We start from the raw sequence: 13,951 nt of genomic DNA, 5'->3' as shown, positions 1-13,951 counted from the left end.
AGGCACAAACAGTTGAGGCGCGCCTGATGTCCAACTGGGTCACAGCAGCTGATCATTAAATTTACAACAAGAAACCCAGAAACAGGGCAGCTGCCCTCAGGACTTCCCTGGGTGAGAGGAGAACCCTCTCGACTAACAAAGACCACAGTTACCACTCAGGTCTATATCCCTGAGGTGAGCAACTCCTGAAAAAACACCAGCCATCCAGGGACTATACCCAAAAAGCTGAGAAGACATCCTTCAGGAAAAACCAGCTTTCTGCAAAGGGGATTCTCTCCACCACAGGATCCCCAGGAACCACCAGAAAATAACCCCAAACACCTAAGATAACACAATGGGTAGAGGCCAGCGTAAAAGCTCAAGCAACAAAAGACAGAGCAATATGGCATCTCCAGAACCCAGTTACCCAGGGGCAAGTAGCCCTGGACACCCCAGCATAACTGAAATCCAAGAAGATGACCTAACAAGTATGCTCATGAAGATGATAACAGAGGAAACAAATAAGATTCGTAAAGACATAGAGGAAGATAAACTCAAACAGAATATTGCCATCCGTAAAGAAATAGAGGAAGCTGCAGCCAAACACTTTATGGCCTTTAGAAAGGAAATGCTTAAAACACTGAATGAAATGATAGAAACAGAGTTGAAGGAACTAAAAGAAAAACAGGAAAGTACAATCAGACAGGTGAAGGAAGTAAACAAAACAACTCAAGACCTGAAGATAGAATTGGAAAAATTAAAGAAAACACAAATGGAAGAAATAATGGAAAGGAAGAATCTAGGGAAGAAAACAGGAACTACAGAGGTAAGCATAACCAACAGACTACAAGAGATGGAAGAAAGAATCTCAGGTGTAGAAGATACAATGGAAGAAATCGATGTATCTGTCAAAGAAAATGTAAAATCCGAAAAATTCCTGACACAGACCGTCCAAGAAATGCAAGACAATATGAAAAGACAAAACCTAAGAATAATAGGTATAGAGGAAAAAGAAGACTTCCTTCTCCAAGGCCAAGAAAATATTTTCAACAAAATCATTGAAGAAAATTTCCCCAAGCTAAAGGAGAGGCCAATTAGAATACATGAGGCCTACAGAAAACCCAACAAATTTGACCAGAAAAGAAAATCCTCCCGCCACATAATAATCAAAACAGTAAATATACAGAACAAAGAAAAAATACTAAAAGCTGCAAGAGAAAAAGGCCAAGTAACATATAATGGCAAACCCATTAGAATCACACCTGACTTTTCAACAGAGACTATGAAAGCCAGAAGGGCCTGGACGGATATCATGCAGACCCTAAGAAAACACAGATGTCATCCCAGGCTACTATACCCCGCAAAACTCTCAGTCCTCATAGATGGAGAAAACAAGATATTCAATGACAAAAACAAATTTCAACAATACCTACAAACAAATCCAGCATTACAGAAGACACTGGAAGGGAAAATATAACCCAAGAAAGCTAGCTACATTCAAGAAAACACAGGAAATAAATAACCTCACTTCAGTAAAACAAAAAGCAACCAAGCACACAACCTGATGACCACAGCCAACATCAAAATCAAGAGATCTAACAGCCACTGGTCATTAATCTCTCTCAACATCAATGGACTCAACTCTCCAATAAAAAGACACAGATTAACAGAATGGATACGTAAACAAAACCCAGCAATCTGTTGCATACAAGAAACACACCTAAGACACAAAGATAGACATTACCTGAGAATAAAGGGTTGGAAGACGACTTTCCAAGCAAACGGACCCAAGAAGCAAGCAGGAGTAGCCATTCTAATATCTGATAAAATAGACTTTCAACCAAAATTAATCAAAAGAGATGGGGAAGGACACTTCATACTCATCAAGGGAAAATTCCACCAGGAAGACATCACAATCCTGAGCATCTATGCCCCAAATACAAGGGCACCCACATTTGTGAAAGAAACATTGATAAAACTTAAACCACACATAGATCCCCACACATTAATAGTGGGAGACTTCAACACCCCACTCTCAACAAAGGACAGGTCAACTAAACAGAAATTAAACAAAGAAACAATGTCTCTGACAGAGGTCATGAATCAAATGGACCTAACAGACATTTACAGAACTTTACACCCAAACACAAAAGAATTTACCTTCTTCTCAGCACCTCATGGAACCTTCTCCAAAATAGATCATATACTGGGTCACAAAGCAAGCCTCAACAGATACAAGAAGACTGAAATAATCCCATGTATCTTGTCTGATCACCATGGAATAAAGCTGGACCTCAACAATAACAGAAATAACAAAAAGCCTACACACACATGGAAACTGAACAACTTGTTACTAAATGACACCTGGGTCAGGGAAGAAATAAAGAAAGAAATTAAAGTCTTTCTAGAAATCAATGAAAATGAAGACACAACATACCCGAACCTGTGGGACACAATGAAAGCAGTGCTAAGAGGAAAGTTCATAGCACTAAGTGCCTTCAAGAAGAAATTTGAGACAGCTCATTCAAGCACCCTAACGGCTCACTTAAAAACCCTAGAAAAAGAAGAAGCAGACACACCAAGAAGGAGTAGACGGCTGGAAATAATCAAACTCAGGGCTGAAATCAATCAATTAGAAACAAATAAAACAATTCAAAGAATCAATGAAACCAAGAGCTGGTTCTTTGAGAAAATCAACAAGATCGACAAACCCTTAGCCAGGCTAACTAAAAGGCAGAGAGACACCACCCAAATCAACAAAATCAGAAATGAAAAGGGGGATATAACTACAGACACTGAGGAAATCCAAACAATCATTAGGACTTACTTCAAAAGTCTATATGCCACAAAATTTGAAAATCTAAATGAAATGGACAATTTTCTTGATCGATTTGACTTACCAAAGCTGAATCAGATCCAGGTAAATCAACTAAATAGTCCTGTATCCCCCAAAGAAATAGAAGCAGTCATCAAAAGTCTCCCATCCAAAAAAAAGCCCAGGACCAGATGGCTTCAGTGCAGAATTCTACCAGACCTTCAAAGAAGAGCTAACACCAATTCTCTTCAAACTATTCCACAAAATAGAAACAGAAGGAATATTACCAAATTCATTCTATGAAGCCACAGTCACCTTGGTACCTAAACCTCACAAAGACTTAACAAAGAAAGAGAATTTCCAGCCAATCTCCCTTATGAACATTGATGCAAAATACTTAATAAAATACTTGCAAACCGAATCCAAGAACACATCAAAGATATTATCCACTATGACCAAGTAGGCTTCATCCCAGGTATGCAGGGGTGGTTCAATATATGGAAATCCATCAATGTGATCCACCATATTAACAAACTGAAAGAAAAAAAAACACATGATAATCTCCCTAGATGCTGAAAAAGCCTTTGACAAAATCCAACATCCATTCATGTTCAAAGTATTGGAGAGATCAGGGATACAAGGCACATATCTAAACATAGTAAAGGCGATATACAGCAAGCCTATAGCCAACATCAAACTGAATGGAGAGAAACTTAAAGCAATCCCACTGAAATCAGGGACAAGACAAGGCTGCCCACTCTCCCCATAATTCTTCAACATAGTTCTGGAAGTCCTTGCTAGAGCAATAAGACAGTTGAAGGAGATCAAGGGAATACAAATTGGAAAGGAAGAAGTCAAATTATCACTATTTGCAGATGATATGATAGTATACATGACTGACCCCAAAACCTCTACCAGGGAACTCCTACAGCTGATAAACACCTTCAGCAAAGTGGCTGGGTACAAAATTAACTCAAAAAAAATCAGTAGCCCTCCTGTATACAAAAGACAAAAGGGCTGAGAAAGAAATTAGAGAAACAACACCCTTCACAATAGCCACAAATGACATAAAGTACCTTGGGGTAACCCTAACCAAGCAAGTCAAAGACTTGTATGAAAAAAATTTCAAATCTCTGAAGAAAGAATTAGAAGAAGATATGAGAAGATGGAAAGATCTCCCATGCTCATGGCTTGGGAAGATTAACATAGTAAAAATGGCCATTTTACCAAAAGCAATCTACAGATTCAATGCAATGCCCATCAAATTACCAACACAATTCTTTACAGACCTGGAAAGAAAAATTCTCAACTTCATATGGAATAACAAGAAACCCAGAATTGCTAAAACAATCCTCTACAATAAAAGATCTTCTGGAGGTATCTCCATCCCTGATCTTAAGTTGTACTATAGAGCAACAGTTTTAAAAACTGCATGGTACTGGCATAGAAACAGAATGGTGGATCAATGGAACCGAACAGAGGACCCAGAAATAAACCCACACACTTATGGACACCTGATCTTTGACAAAGACGCCAAAACCATACAATGGAAAAAAAATAGCATCTTCAACAAATGGTGCTGGTCTAACTGGATGTCTACATGTAGAGAAATGAAAATAGATCCATACTTGTCACCCTGCACAAAACTGAAGTCCAAGTGGATCAAAGACCTCAACATAAAACCAGACACATTAAATTGGCTTGAAAAAAAAGTGGGAAATACCCTAGAACTCATTGGTACAGGGGAAAACTTCCTGAACAGAACACCAACAGCACAGGCTCTAAGAGCCACAGTCAATAAATAGGACCTCATGAAACTGAAAAGCTTCTGTAAAGCAAAGGACACCGTCATCAAAAGAAAGCGACCACCTACAGATTGGGAAAGAATCTTCACCAACCCTTTATCTGACAGAGGACTCATATCCAGTATATATAAAGAACTAAAGAAGCTGAAAAGCAGCAAACCAAGTAATCCACTTAAAAAATGGGGAACAGAGCTAAACAGAGAATTCTCTGTAGAGGAATACCGAATGGCAGAGAAGCACTTAAAGAAATGCTCAACCTCACTAGCCATTAGGGAAACGCAAATCAAAACAACCCTGAGATTTCACCTTACACCCATGAGAATGGCCAAGATCAAAAACTCAAGTGACAACACATGCTGGAGAGGTTGTGGAGAAAGGGGAACCCTTCTCCACTGCTGGTGGGAATGTAAACTTGTACAACCACTCTGGAAATCAATCTGGCGCTTTCTCAGACAACTAGGAATAGCGCTTCCTCAAGATCCAGCCATACCACTACTGGGCATATATCCAAAAGAGGCTCAAGTACACAAAAAGGACATTTGCTCAACCATGTTTGTAGCAGCTTTATTTGTAATAGCCAGAAGCTGGAAACAACCCAGATGCCCCTCAACTGAAGAATGGATGCAGAAATTGTGGTACATCTACACAATGGAATATTTTCAGCAATGAAAAATAAGGAAATCATGAAATTTGCAGGTAAATGGTGGGATCTGGAAAGGATCATCCTGAGTGAGTTGTCCCAGAAGCAAAAAGACACACATGGTATATACTCACTCATATAGACATACAACATAGGACAAACCTACTAAAACCTGTGCATCTAAAGAAACTAAGCAAGAGAGAGGACCCTAACTAAAATGTCCAATCCCCATCCGGAAAGGCAAAGAGGATGGACATCAGAAGAAGAAGAAAACAGGAAACAACCTAGGAACCTACCACAGAGGGCCTCTGAAAGCCTCTGCCCTTCAGACTATCAAAGCAGATGCTGAGCCTGATGGGCAACTGTTGGGCAGGTGAACGGAATTTTAGGTAAGAACTGGGAAATAGTAAGAGCTGGAGAGGGCAGGGTCTCCACAAGGAGAGCAACAGAACAAGAAAATTTGAACACAGGGAACTTCCCAGAGACTCATACTCCAACCAAGGACTATTCATGGAGATAACCCAGAACCCCTGCACAGATGTAGCCCAGGGCAGTTCAGAGTCCAATTGGGTTACATAGTAATGTGAAGAGGGTCTGCCTCTGACATAATCTGATTGGCCTGCTCTTTGATCACCTCCCTCTGGGGGGGAGCAGCCTTACCAGGCCATAGTAGAGGACAATGCAGCCACTTTTGATGTGAACTGACAGATTAAGATCAGAAAGGAGAGGAGAACCTCCCCTATTAGTGGACTTGGGGAGTGGCATGCAAGCAGAGGGAGGAGGGAGGGTGGGACTGGGAGGGGAGGAGGGAGGGGCTTATGGAGGGATGCAGAATGAATAAAGTGTAATTGATGAAAAAAAATTAAAAAAAAAATAAAAAAAAATTGGTATTCAGAGACAAAACAAAACAAAAATCCTTTTTCAATAAATGGATTTTTTTTTTTTTTTTTTTTTTTTTGGTTTTTGAAAGCAGGCTGAATAAGCCATGAGGGAGCAAGCCAGAAGGCAGTGTTCTTTCACATTCCCTGCTTTAGTTCCTGCATCCAGATTCCTTCCTTGGGTTCCTGCCTGACTTCCATTGATGATGGACCATAGTCCAGGGAGGGTGTGTGTGTCAAATAACCCTTTTGTTCCCAGGTTGCTTTTGGACATGGTGTTTTATCGCAACAGTAAAAACCCTAAATAAGACACAAGACAAAGATCTGTCCTTGTTTCCCTGTCTCACTCCCCAGTCATTGTAATTGTCTTCCATTTTACATTGCCCTATGTTTAAGGAGATGTAACGGTGGCAGGTCCTTAGTTCCTTAGCTAGTGATCCCAGTGGTTAATGTGGGTTTGAATTCCTGGGGTTAAAACCTTTATTATCAGAAAGGCTTATTGTTTCATATAATTTGCTGTTTTGGCCCATCTTCAGTATTTATATAATTGTGCTTAAATTATCTTTCCTGTTACTTCCCTCTTACCTCCTGCCCTCTCCCCCTAGGCCACTGAAAGGAGGAGTTCTCTTCCCCTGCCATCTGACCTTAGCTAATCAGTATCATCAGGACTGCCTGGATCCTCTTCCTCTGTGGCCTGCCAAGGCCTCATCACCAGGGGCAAGTGGTCAAGGAGCAGGCAACTGAGTTCATGACAGAGGCAGCATCTGCTCCCTTACACAGGACCCATGTGGAGACTGAGATGCCTATGGGCTACATCTGAGCAGGGAGTCTAGGTCCTCTGCATGCATGGTCCTTGGTTGGTGCATCAGTCTCTGCAGTGGCCCCTGGGCTCAGATTTTTTAGCTTTCTTGGTCTCCTTGTGGAGCTCCTATTCCCTCTGGGTCCTTCTACCCTCCAACCTCCTTACCCCACCCTGTTCTTCTGTAAGACTTCCTACACTCTGCCAAAAGTTTGACTGTGAGTCTCAGTATCTGTTTCCATCTCCTGTTGGGCGAAGCCTTTCAGAAGACCTCTATGGTAGGCTCCCATTTCTCTTCCTTGGGAAAGGGGTTTTCTACTGTTTAAACCTCAGTGAAACATGGAGCTGAGCAGAGCTATACATAACTCTGAGTTTTTTTCATTACAATATAATTCTCTACTGAGTGTTTCCTAAATCTCCCGAGTATAACCACTGAGTACTTTTAGTTAATTTCTCACAGATACAGATGGTTTTGAATTTTTGTTGCTTTTTCAGGAGGTGATTATTTTCAATTAATCTGTACCATTTTTGTGTTTTCAAATACAATTGATATATTTTTCTAAACCTTCAGTTTTAATCTTTTGAAGTCCTGCTATATATTTAAGCTCTTTCCTCTAATCTCATTAATGATCAGTTCACTTATTTTATGTTCGATTAATTTTCCCGGTGCTATCAGTATTGCAAACTTTCTAAAGGAGCAGGATTTAAACACGATTTTTTTTGCATTGCTTATTTTTTATTTCAATGGTCTCTTTTCTTACCTCATCATTTCCCTGTGCTACTTTGTATTTAATTGTCCATTATTATTACTATCATTGATCATTGATCTATGACTTTTCTCATCTTATATAAGCTTGTTTTGGGGTAAATGTCTAAGAGCTAGATCATGTGGTAGATCTAGTTCCATCTTTTTGATGAGCTTCAATAGTAAAATTTGTAAAGTGATTGTACTAGTTTCTACCCCCACCATCAGTGAATAAGTGTTTCCTTTCCCTGTGCCCTTGATAGTATCTGCTTTCACTTGTTTATTATTTTTTTCTTGGCCATTATTACTGGGGCAAGATAAAATATCAAAGAAGTTTTAATTTCCATTTCCCTGCTGGCTAAGGATATTGAATATTTAAAAAAAATTTTTTTTAGCTATTTGTGTTTCATCTTTTGAAAACTCTCTGTTTAGTTCCATTCCTCATTTTATTTGGATTGTTTGTTTTCATTTTCTTTAATTTTTAAAAAATTAGAAAGTAACCCTCTGTTAGATACATAATTAATTGGTAAAGACTTTTTGCCATTCTGGAGGCTGCATCTTAATCCAAATGATGGTGTTCTTTGCTATACAGATGGTTTGTACTTTTATATGGGCTTGTTTATCAATTATTGATCTTAATGTTTCTGTTAGCATGGTCCTGTTCAGACATTCCTTTCTTGTGACAATGAGTTCAAGCATATTTTCTATTTTCTCCTCTATCATGTGTTGGGTTCTAGGTTGAGAGTCCTTGATTCCCTTGGAGTTGAGTTTTGTGATGGGTGAGAGATAAGTGTCCATTTTCTTCCTTCTACATGCAGCTTTCCAGTTTGACCAGGACCATTTGTTGAAGATGATGTCTTAGGGTTTGTATTGCTTCAGTAAAACAGCATAACAAAAGCAACTTGGGGAGAAAAGAGTTTCTTTGGCTTACAGTGAGGTATCATTGTCCATCAGCAAAGGAAATCAGGACAGGAACTCAGACAGGGCAGGGATTTGAAGGGGAAGCTGATGTGGATCATGGAAGAGTGCTACTTACAGCCTTGCTTCCCATGGTTTTCCTTACCGTGCTTTCTTCTAGAACCCAGGACAACCAGCCCAGGGATAGCATCATGTACCATGAGTTGGGCCCTTCCCCATCAATTACACTAATTTAACAAATGTCTTAGAGCTGGAACTTATGGAGGTACTTTTTCAGTTGAGGCTCCCTCCTTTCAGATGACTCTAGCTTGTGTCAAGTTGACATAAGACTAGCCAGCAGAGATGCTGTCTCTTCTCTGGTGTGTGTGTGTGTGTGTGTGTGTGTGTGCATTTGTGTCTTTGTAATACATTATGTGCATGTAGGTGTGTGGCTATATTTCTGAGTTCTCAAATCACTGGATGTATTATATTTCTGTCATTTCCTTGAGATGTATTATTTAGACATCTATAACTTATTTTCCATGTAATTATATTTTTGTAGATATGTTATTGATATGGGAATATTTTTATCAAATAGAAAACATTTTGGAAGATTTCAGTTTTTCCAGTTCATCCCAGAGTCAATCTTGATAATCACTTCCTTTACTCAGAAGCAGTTGAACCCTGAAAAAGGGAGTTATTATCACATATGGCCTATTTGTACTATCAGGAGAGTATTTCAAATATCAAGTGTAGTTGAATTATCTAGCCAGATTGAGAAACCGCCAAGACCATTAGGGGATTTCACTTTCATAATTCTATTTCTGTAGAACCACTTACTTTGCCAAATATTCATTAGGTTCTCTAGTGAAATAGAAAAAGAGAAGGGAGAAAAAGAAGGGGGAGAATCAGATCTAACACTGTCACATGGTTGTAGAGTGTAAATATATGATATGAATGTCTCTGGTTTGAAATGGAGGCAACTATATTTTAAGCACAACACTTACTATGAAGTTGGGGAGAAAATAAGTTGTGAGCCATATGATGGAAAACATATGAAATTAAATCTAATCAAAGAAAAGAAAGTGTTATAATACTGGTATAGGGAAGAGTGGGTAAGTGGCAAGCTTCACTGGATTCAGTGAGCCTTGGAACAACTTCACTGACTAACGTATTATGCCTGTGTTCAGTCATTAAAAAAAAAAAGAACAATATCCTTTTGCCCTGGGCATGGAAGGAGAGGTACCAAGCAAAGAATATTTTTACACAAATAGCACTGCTTAAGATTGCCACATACAGGCTTATATATGGGAGTAGAGTGCATTCACATATGAACTTATGAAGGGACCTATAGAAAAACAACTGATGGGTCTTCTATATCAAGCTATACAGCCTGACAAGCTGAAGGACTTGGGAGAGTCATAATGGATTTGAACTTGGGGAAAAGAGGACAGTTATCTTAAAGTGCACACTCTGTGCTCCTTGGATGAAGGAAACTGAAAGTGTTAGAAATGACAAGAAACCACAAACACAACTAAGGATATTGGAAACATGAGTTATAATGTTTGGGAATCTGTAGATGCAGGCGTTGAGGAAAAGTTGGATGATACAGGCAAGATGATGCAGAACACCATTCTTGCCTTGTAGAATGGGAATCCTCTGATTATCTATCAAGTGCATAGGCTTAAGGTAAGACAATGAGTCAATGATATATAGCTGTGCTTCATAGAATAAGCATCTTAGAACACTAAGTAGCTGAGGGTGAGCATCTACACAAGGCCATTAACACTGCACAGGAACAGCTGTGGAGAATGGCAATACATACAAGCTGTTGGAATGATGGCTTTTGGTCAGTGAGGTTCATGGAGACATGAAAGCCACAGAAGTACTTTGAATGTAAAGGCTTGCGTTTTGAGAAATGATCTCTGGAGCAATAGATTTGAGGTGGGTTAGAGCCAGGACAGTAACAATAACAAAGGAAGTCATAGATCTCTATACATTAAATTCAGAAAATACAAGGCTACTTGTCTACAGGGAATGACGATTATAATGTTGAGATGGGTAGTAGAGCCCTTGTTCCAATTATCAAAGAAGGCAAAGTGACTGAGAAGTCAGAGGCCAGGTGATAAAACAAGGCGTAAGAACCAGCTCGGTGTGTATCCATCCAAAAGACACCATCATGTGGAGAACACCTACTGTGGAGCTGAGGAGCACGCCTGTGGTTTCAGGTACATCTGTGTCTCCAGTCATTGCAGAAGATCACCTGTAAGGTGCTTACAGGTGATAGAGATGTAAAACACAGGCAGGTCCTGAGTGAGGGATGCTCCATTCAGCCCACATGTACAAGAAGATGAGGGTGAAGCACATGTCCCTCTTGATCCAAATCAGTAGAGGGGAAGGTCCTAGATAGAAAATTTTAAAGTAAATAAAATATATGTGTTTTCTAAAAGGCATGGTACAGACAAATAAGGGACAGGAAATTTCCATGAAGGAAATACATTCACTCCTTTTCTTTCTGATGACAGAGAGTCTTGAGATGATCAAGTTTGAAAATCAGATGTTGAAGTGGTAAACTGAGATATTTTCTCCCAAGATGAAAGACACAACAGTGGACCCGAAACTTTCCATTATGGCATCAAGGCCCAACCAGACAATGGTGACAGAGTTTGTGCTGGAAGGGTTCTCAGAGCACACTAGCCTAAGACTTTTCTTGATAGGCTGCTTCCTGTCCCTCTACACAATGGCTCTACTAGGAAACATAGTGATCATTGCTTTGGTCACCTCCAGCACTGGGCTCCACAGCCCCATGTACTTTTTCCTGTGCAACCTGGCCACCATGGATATTATCTGCACCTCCTCTGTGCTGCCCAAGGCTCTGCTTGGCCTAGTCTCTGAGGAAAACACCATCTCCTTCAACGGGTGCATGGCCCAGCTCTTCTTCCTTGTCTGGTCCTTGTCTTCTGAGCTGCTGCTTCTCACTGTCATGGCCTATGACCGCTATGTAGCCATCTGTTATCCCCTGCATTACAGCTCCAGGATGAGTCCACAGCTGTGTGGGGCCCTGGCCATTGGTGTGTGGTCCATCTGTGCTCTGAATTCATCTATCAACACTGGTCTGATGACACGGCTGTCATTCTGTGGTCCCAAGGTCATCACCCACTTCTTCTGTGAGATCCCCCCACTCCTCCTGCTCTCCTGCAGCCCCACATATGTGAATAGCATTATGACTCTTATGGCAGATGTCTTTTATGGAGGCATCAACTTTGTGCTCACCTTGCTGTCCTATGGCTACATCATCGCCAGCATCCTGCGCATGCGCTCTGCTGAGGGCAAGAGGAAGGCCTTCTCTACCTGCTCCTCCCACCTCATCGTGGTCTGTGTGTACTACTCCTCTGTGTTCTGTGCCTACATCAGTCCTGCTTCCAGCTACAGCCCAGAAAGGAGCAAAGTGACTTCAGTTCTGTACTCGGTCCTCAGCCCGACCCTGAACCCCCTCATCTACACACTGAGGAACAAGGATGTCAAGCTCGCCCTGGGCAGACTCTTGCCCTCTTTCTCACATTAGGTGGAGATGTGCGGGCTGTGTTCCCAGCTTGGGCTGCTTCTAAACATGCTTTCCGGAGAGCAGCCTCATGGAGTGGGAGTGTACCTATCGCTGCTGTAGAAAACCTTTCTCTGAAGCAAGGACTGGACAATTACACTTACTATAACCTCAAAAACAACAAAATCCTTAGAGGCAATGAAAACAAAACACTCAAGCTTTATTTCCTGATAAATACAAACCATTTCAATTAAAGTTTACCTAAATGGAGATTTCATATTTCTGGACTGGAAGATTTCCAGTGGATGATGATAGTGATACTCAAAAAACAAAGCTATTTCATCCAGTTCCACCCTGTAAACATCACAGGGCCTTGTTTCAGATCTATGGCTAATGAATCTAAGTTTTATAATGAAACTCGAGGGGCCAGCATGGCCACAGTGTCTTGGGAAGACCGATGTTGAGAGACGTGGAATTTCCATTTACAGCTTAGTTCTGAGCTATGGAAGTCAAATCTGGTGCATTGGCACGGAGAAAGAGGGAACTGATAGCCCAGAGATGAAGTGTAAGTTTCAAAAATGCACTTACATATATCAGTTCTGCTTATTTTCTCACAATGATGAGACAATTGAACTGATGGGAAACATTATTTCTTTTCAACAGTTTTAGGAGAGGCAGATAAATAACTACACAAAACGCATGAAGTGGAATGCTTCCTGCATGTCATCAATAAAAACCAACAAAGATCGTAGATGCAAAGATGCAAAGGCAAAACTCTTTTTATACAACACGTGTTGATCATATTCACTCCTCTCTCCCAACTCCTCCCAGACACTTCCTACCCCCTTACCCATCCAATGTCTCTCTAATAAACAAAAATAAAAAACTAAGAAGATATACACACAAACATCTTTTTGACCATCTACTCCTGACTAAATCTCTGAAGACTCACTGAGAACAGGAAGGAGGCAGAGTAGGACAGGAAGAGGAAGGGGAAGGGTAGTGGCCACTGTTATGATACTGTTAGGAAGACAACTCAGCCGAGAAAGGGCAGCATCTGCAGCAACTGCTGCTGAAATAGGTCTGTGTCGTTTTCAGACTAAACACAATCTTCATTGACATTCCTCAGGTTTCTTCCTTGAACCTTCTCATCTTTGTACCACACTAGAACTGGTAATGCCAATCAGATATATGTTATATTAATTAGCTTTTCATCCCTGTTATCAAAATTCTTTCCCAAAACATTTATTTTGTCCTATGGTTTCAGAAGCTTCAATCCATGACCACTCGACTCTTTGTTCTTGTCGATGGTGAGGCAAGACCTCATGGGAGTGGGCTCATGTGGTAAAGTAGCTTCCTCCCATAATGGCATCCCAGAACACCAAGAAGAGGATCCCCTGTGCTCAAATAGCTTTCTCCTTTCTCCTCAAGCTCATGCTTTCTACTCCTTTGTCTCTGGGATGGTGCTGCTTACATGAAGAGTGACTCCCTTTCTTCAGTGAATCATTTCTGGAAACACTCTCATCTGTATGGAGAGCAGTGTCCCTCAGTGATCTCCTGAGTGATTCTGGACTCAGCTATTGTGTCAATAAAGAGTAACATCTGTGGATCATTGGCCGGGGCTGTTAGTTTCTTTCACACTGTTTGCTTCCTCTTTAAGTCATGTTTTGTGCCATTTCTTCTATTATTAGTGTCATGCCTGATATTTAAGCTATATAACTGATAATCACCCAAACACTAAGTATACAAACGGTCACACACACACACACACACACACACACACATGCATATATCTCATATATATTATTTAGAAATTTCTTTTTTACTAACGTATTAACTTTATATCCCAATT

At 40.5% G+C, this 13,951-nt stretch overlaps 1 protein-coding gene across 1 annotated transcript; it reads left to right on the top strand.

The window, feature by feature from the left end:
* Positions 1-10,595: 10,595 nt before the first annotated feature.
* On the top strand, positions 10,596-12,123 carry LOC110563322 (olfactory receptor 13A1-like). The gene is made up of 2 exons (XM_021660364.1): positions 10,596-10,609; positions 11,199-12,123. The coding sequence occupies exons 1-2, from the start codon at positions 10,596-10,598 to the stop codon at positions 12,121-12,123; spliced, it is 939 nt and encodes a 312-aa protein (XP_021516039.1).
* Positions 12,124-13,951: the final 1,828 nt, after the last annotated feature.

Source organism: Meriones unguiculatus, chromosome 1, assembly GCF_030254825.1.
Source record: "Meriones unguiculatus strain TT.TT164.6M chromosome 1, Bangor_MerUng_6.1, whole genome shotgun sequence".
Taxonomy (NCBI): Eukaryota; Metazoa; Chordata; class Mammalia; order Rodentia; family Muridae; genus Meriones; species Meriones unguiculatus.
The sequence above is the reverse complement of the archived record's forward strand: the minus strand, read 5'-3'. Positions and strand labels throughout refer to the sequence as shown.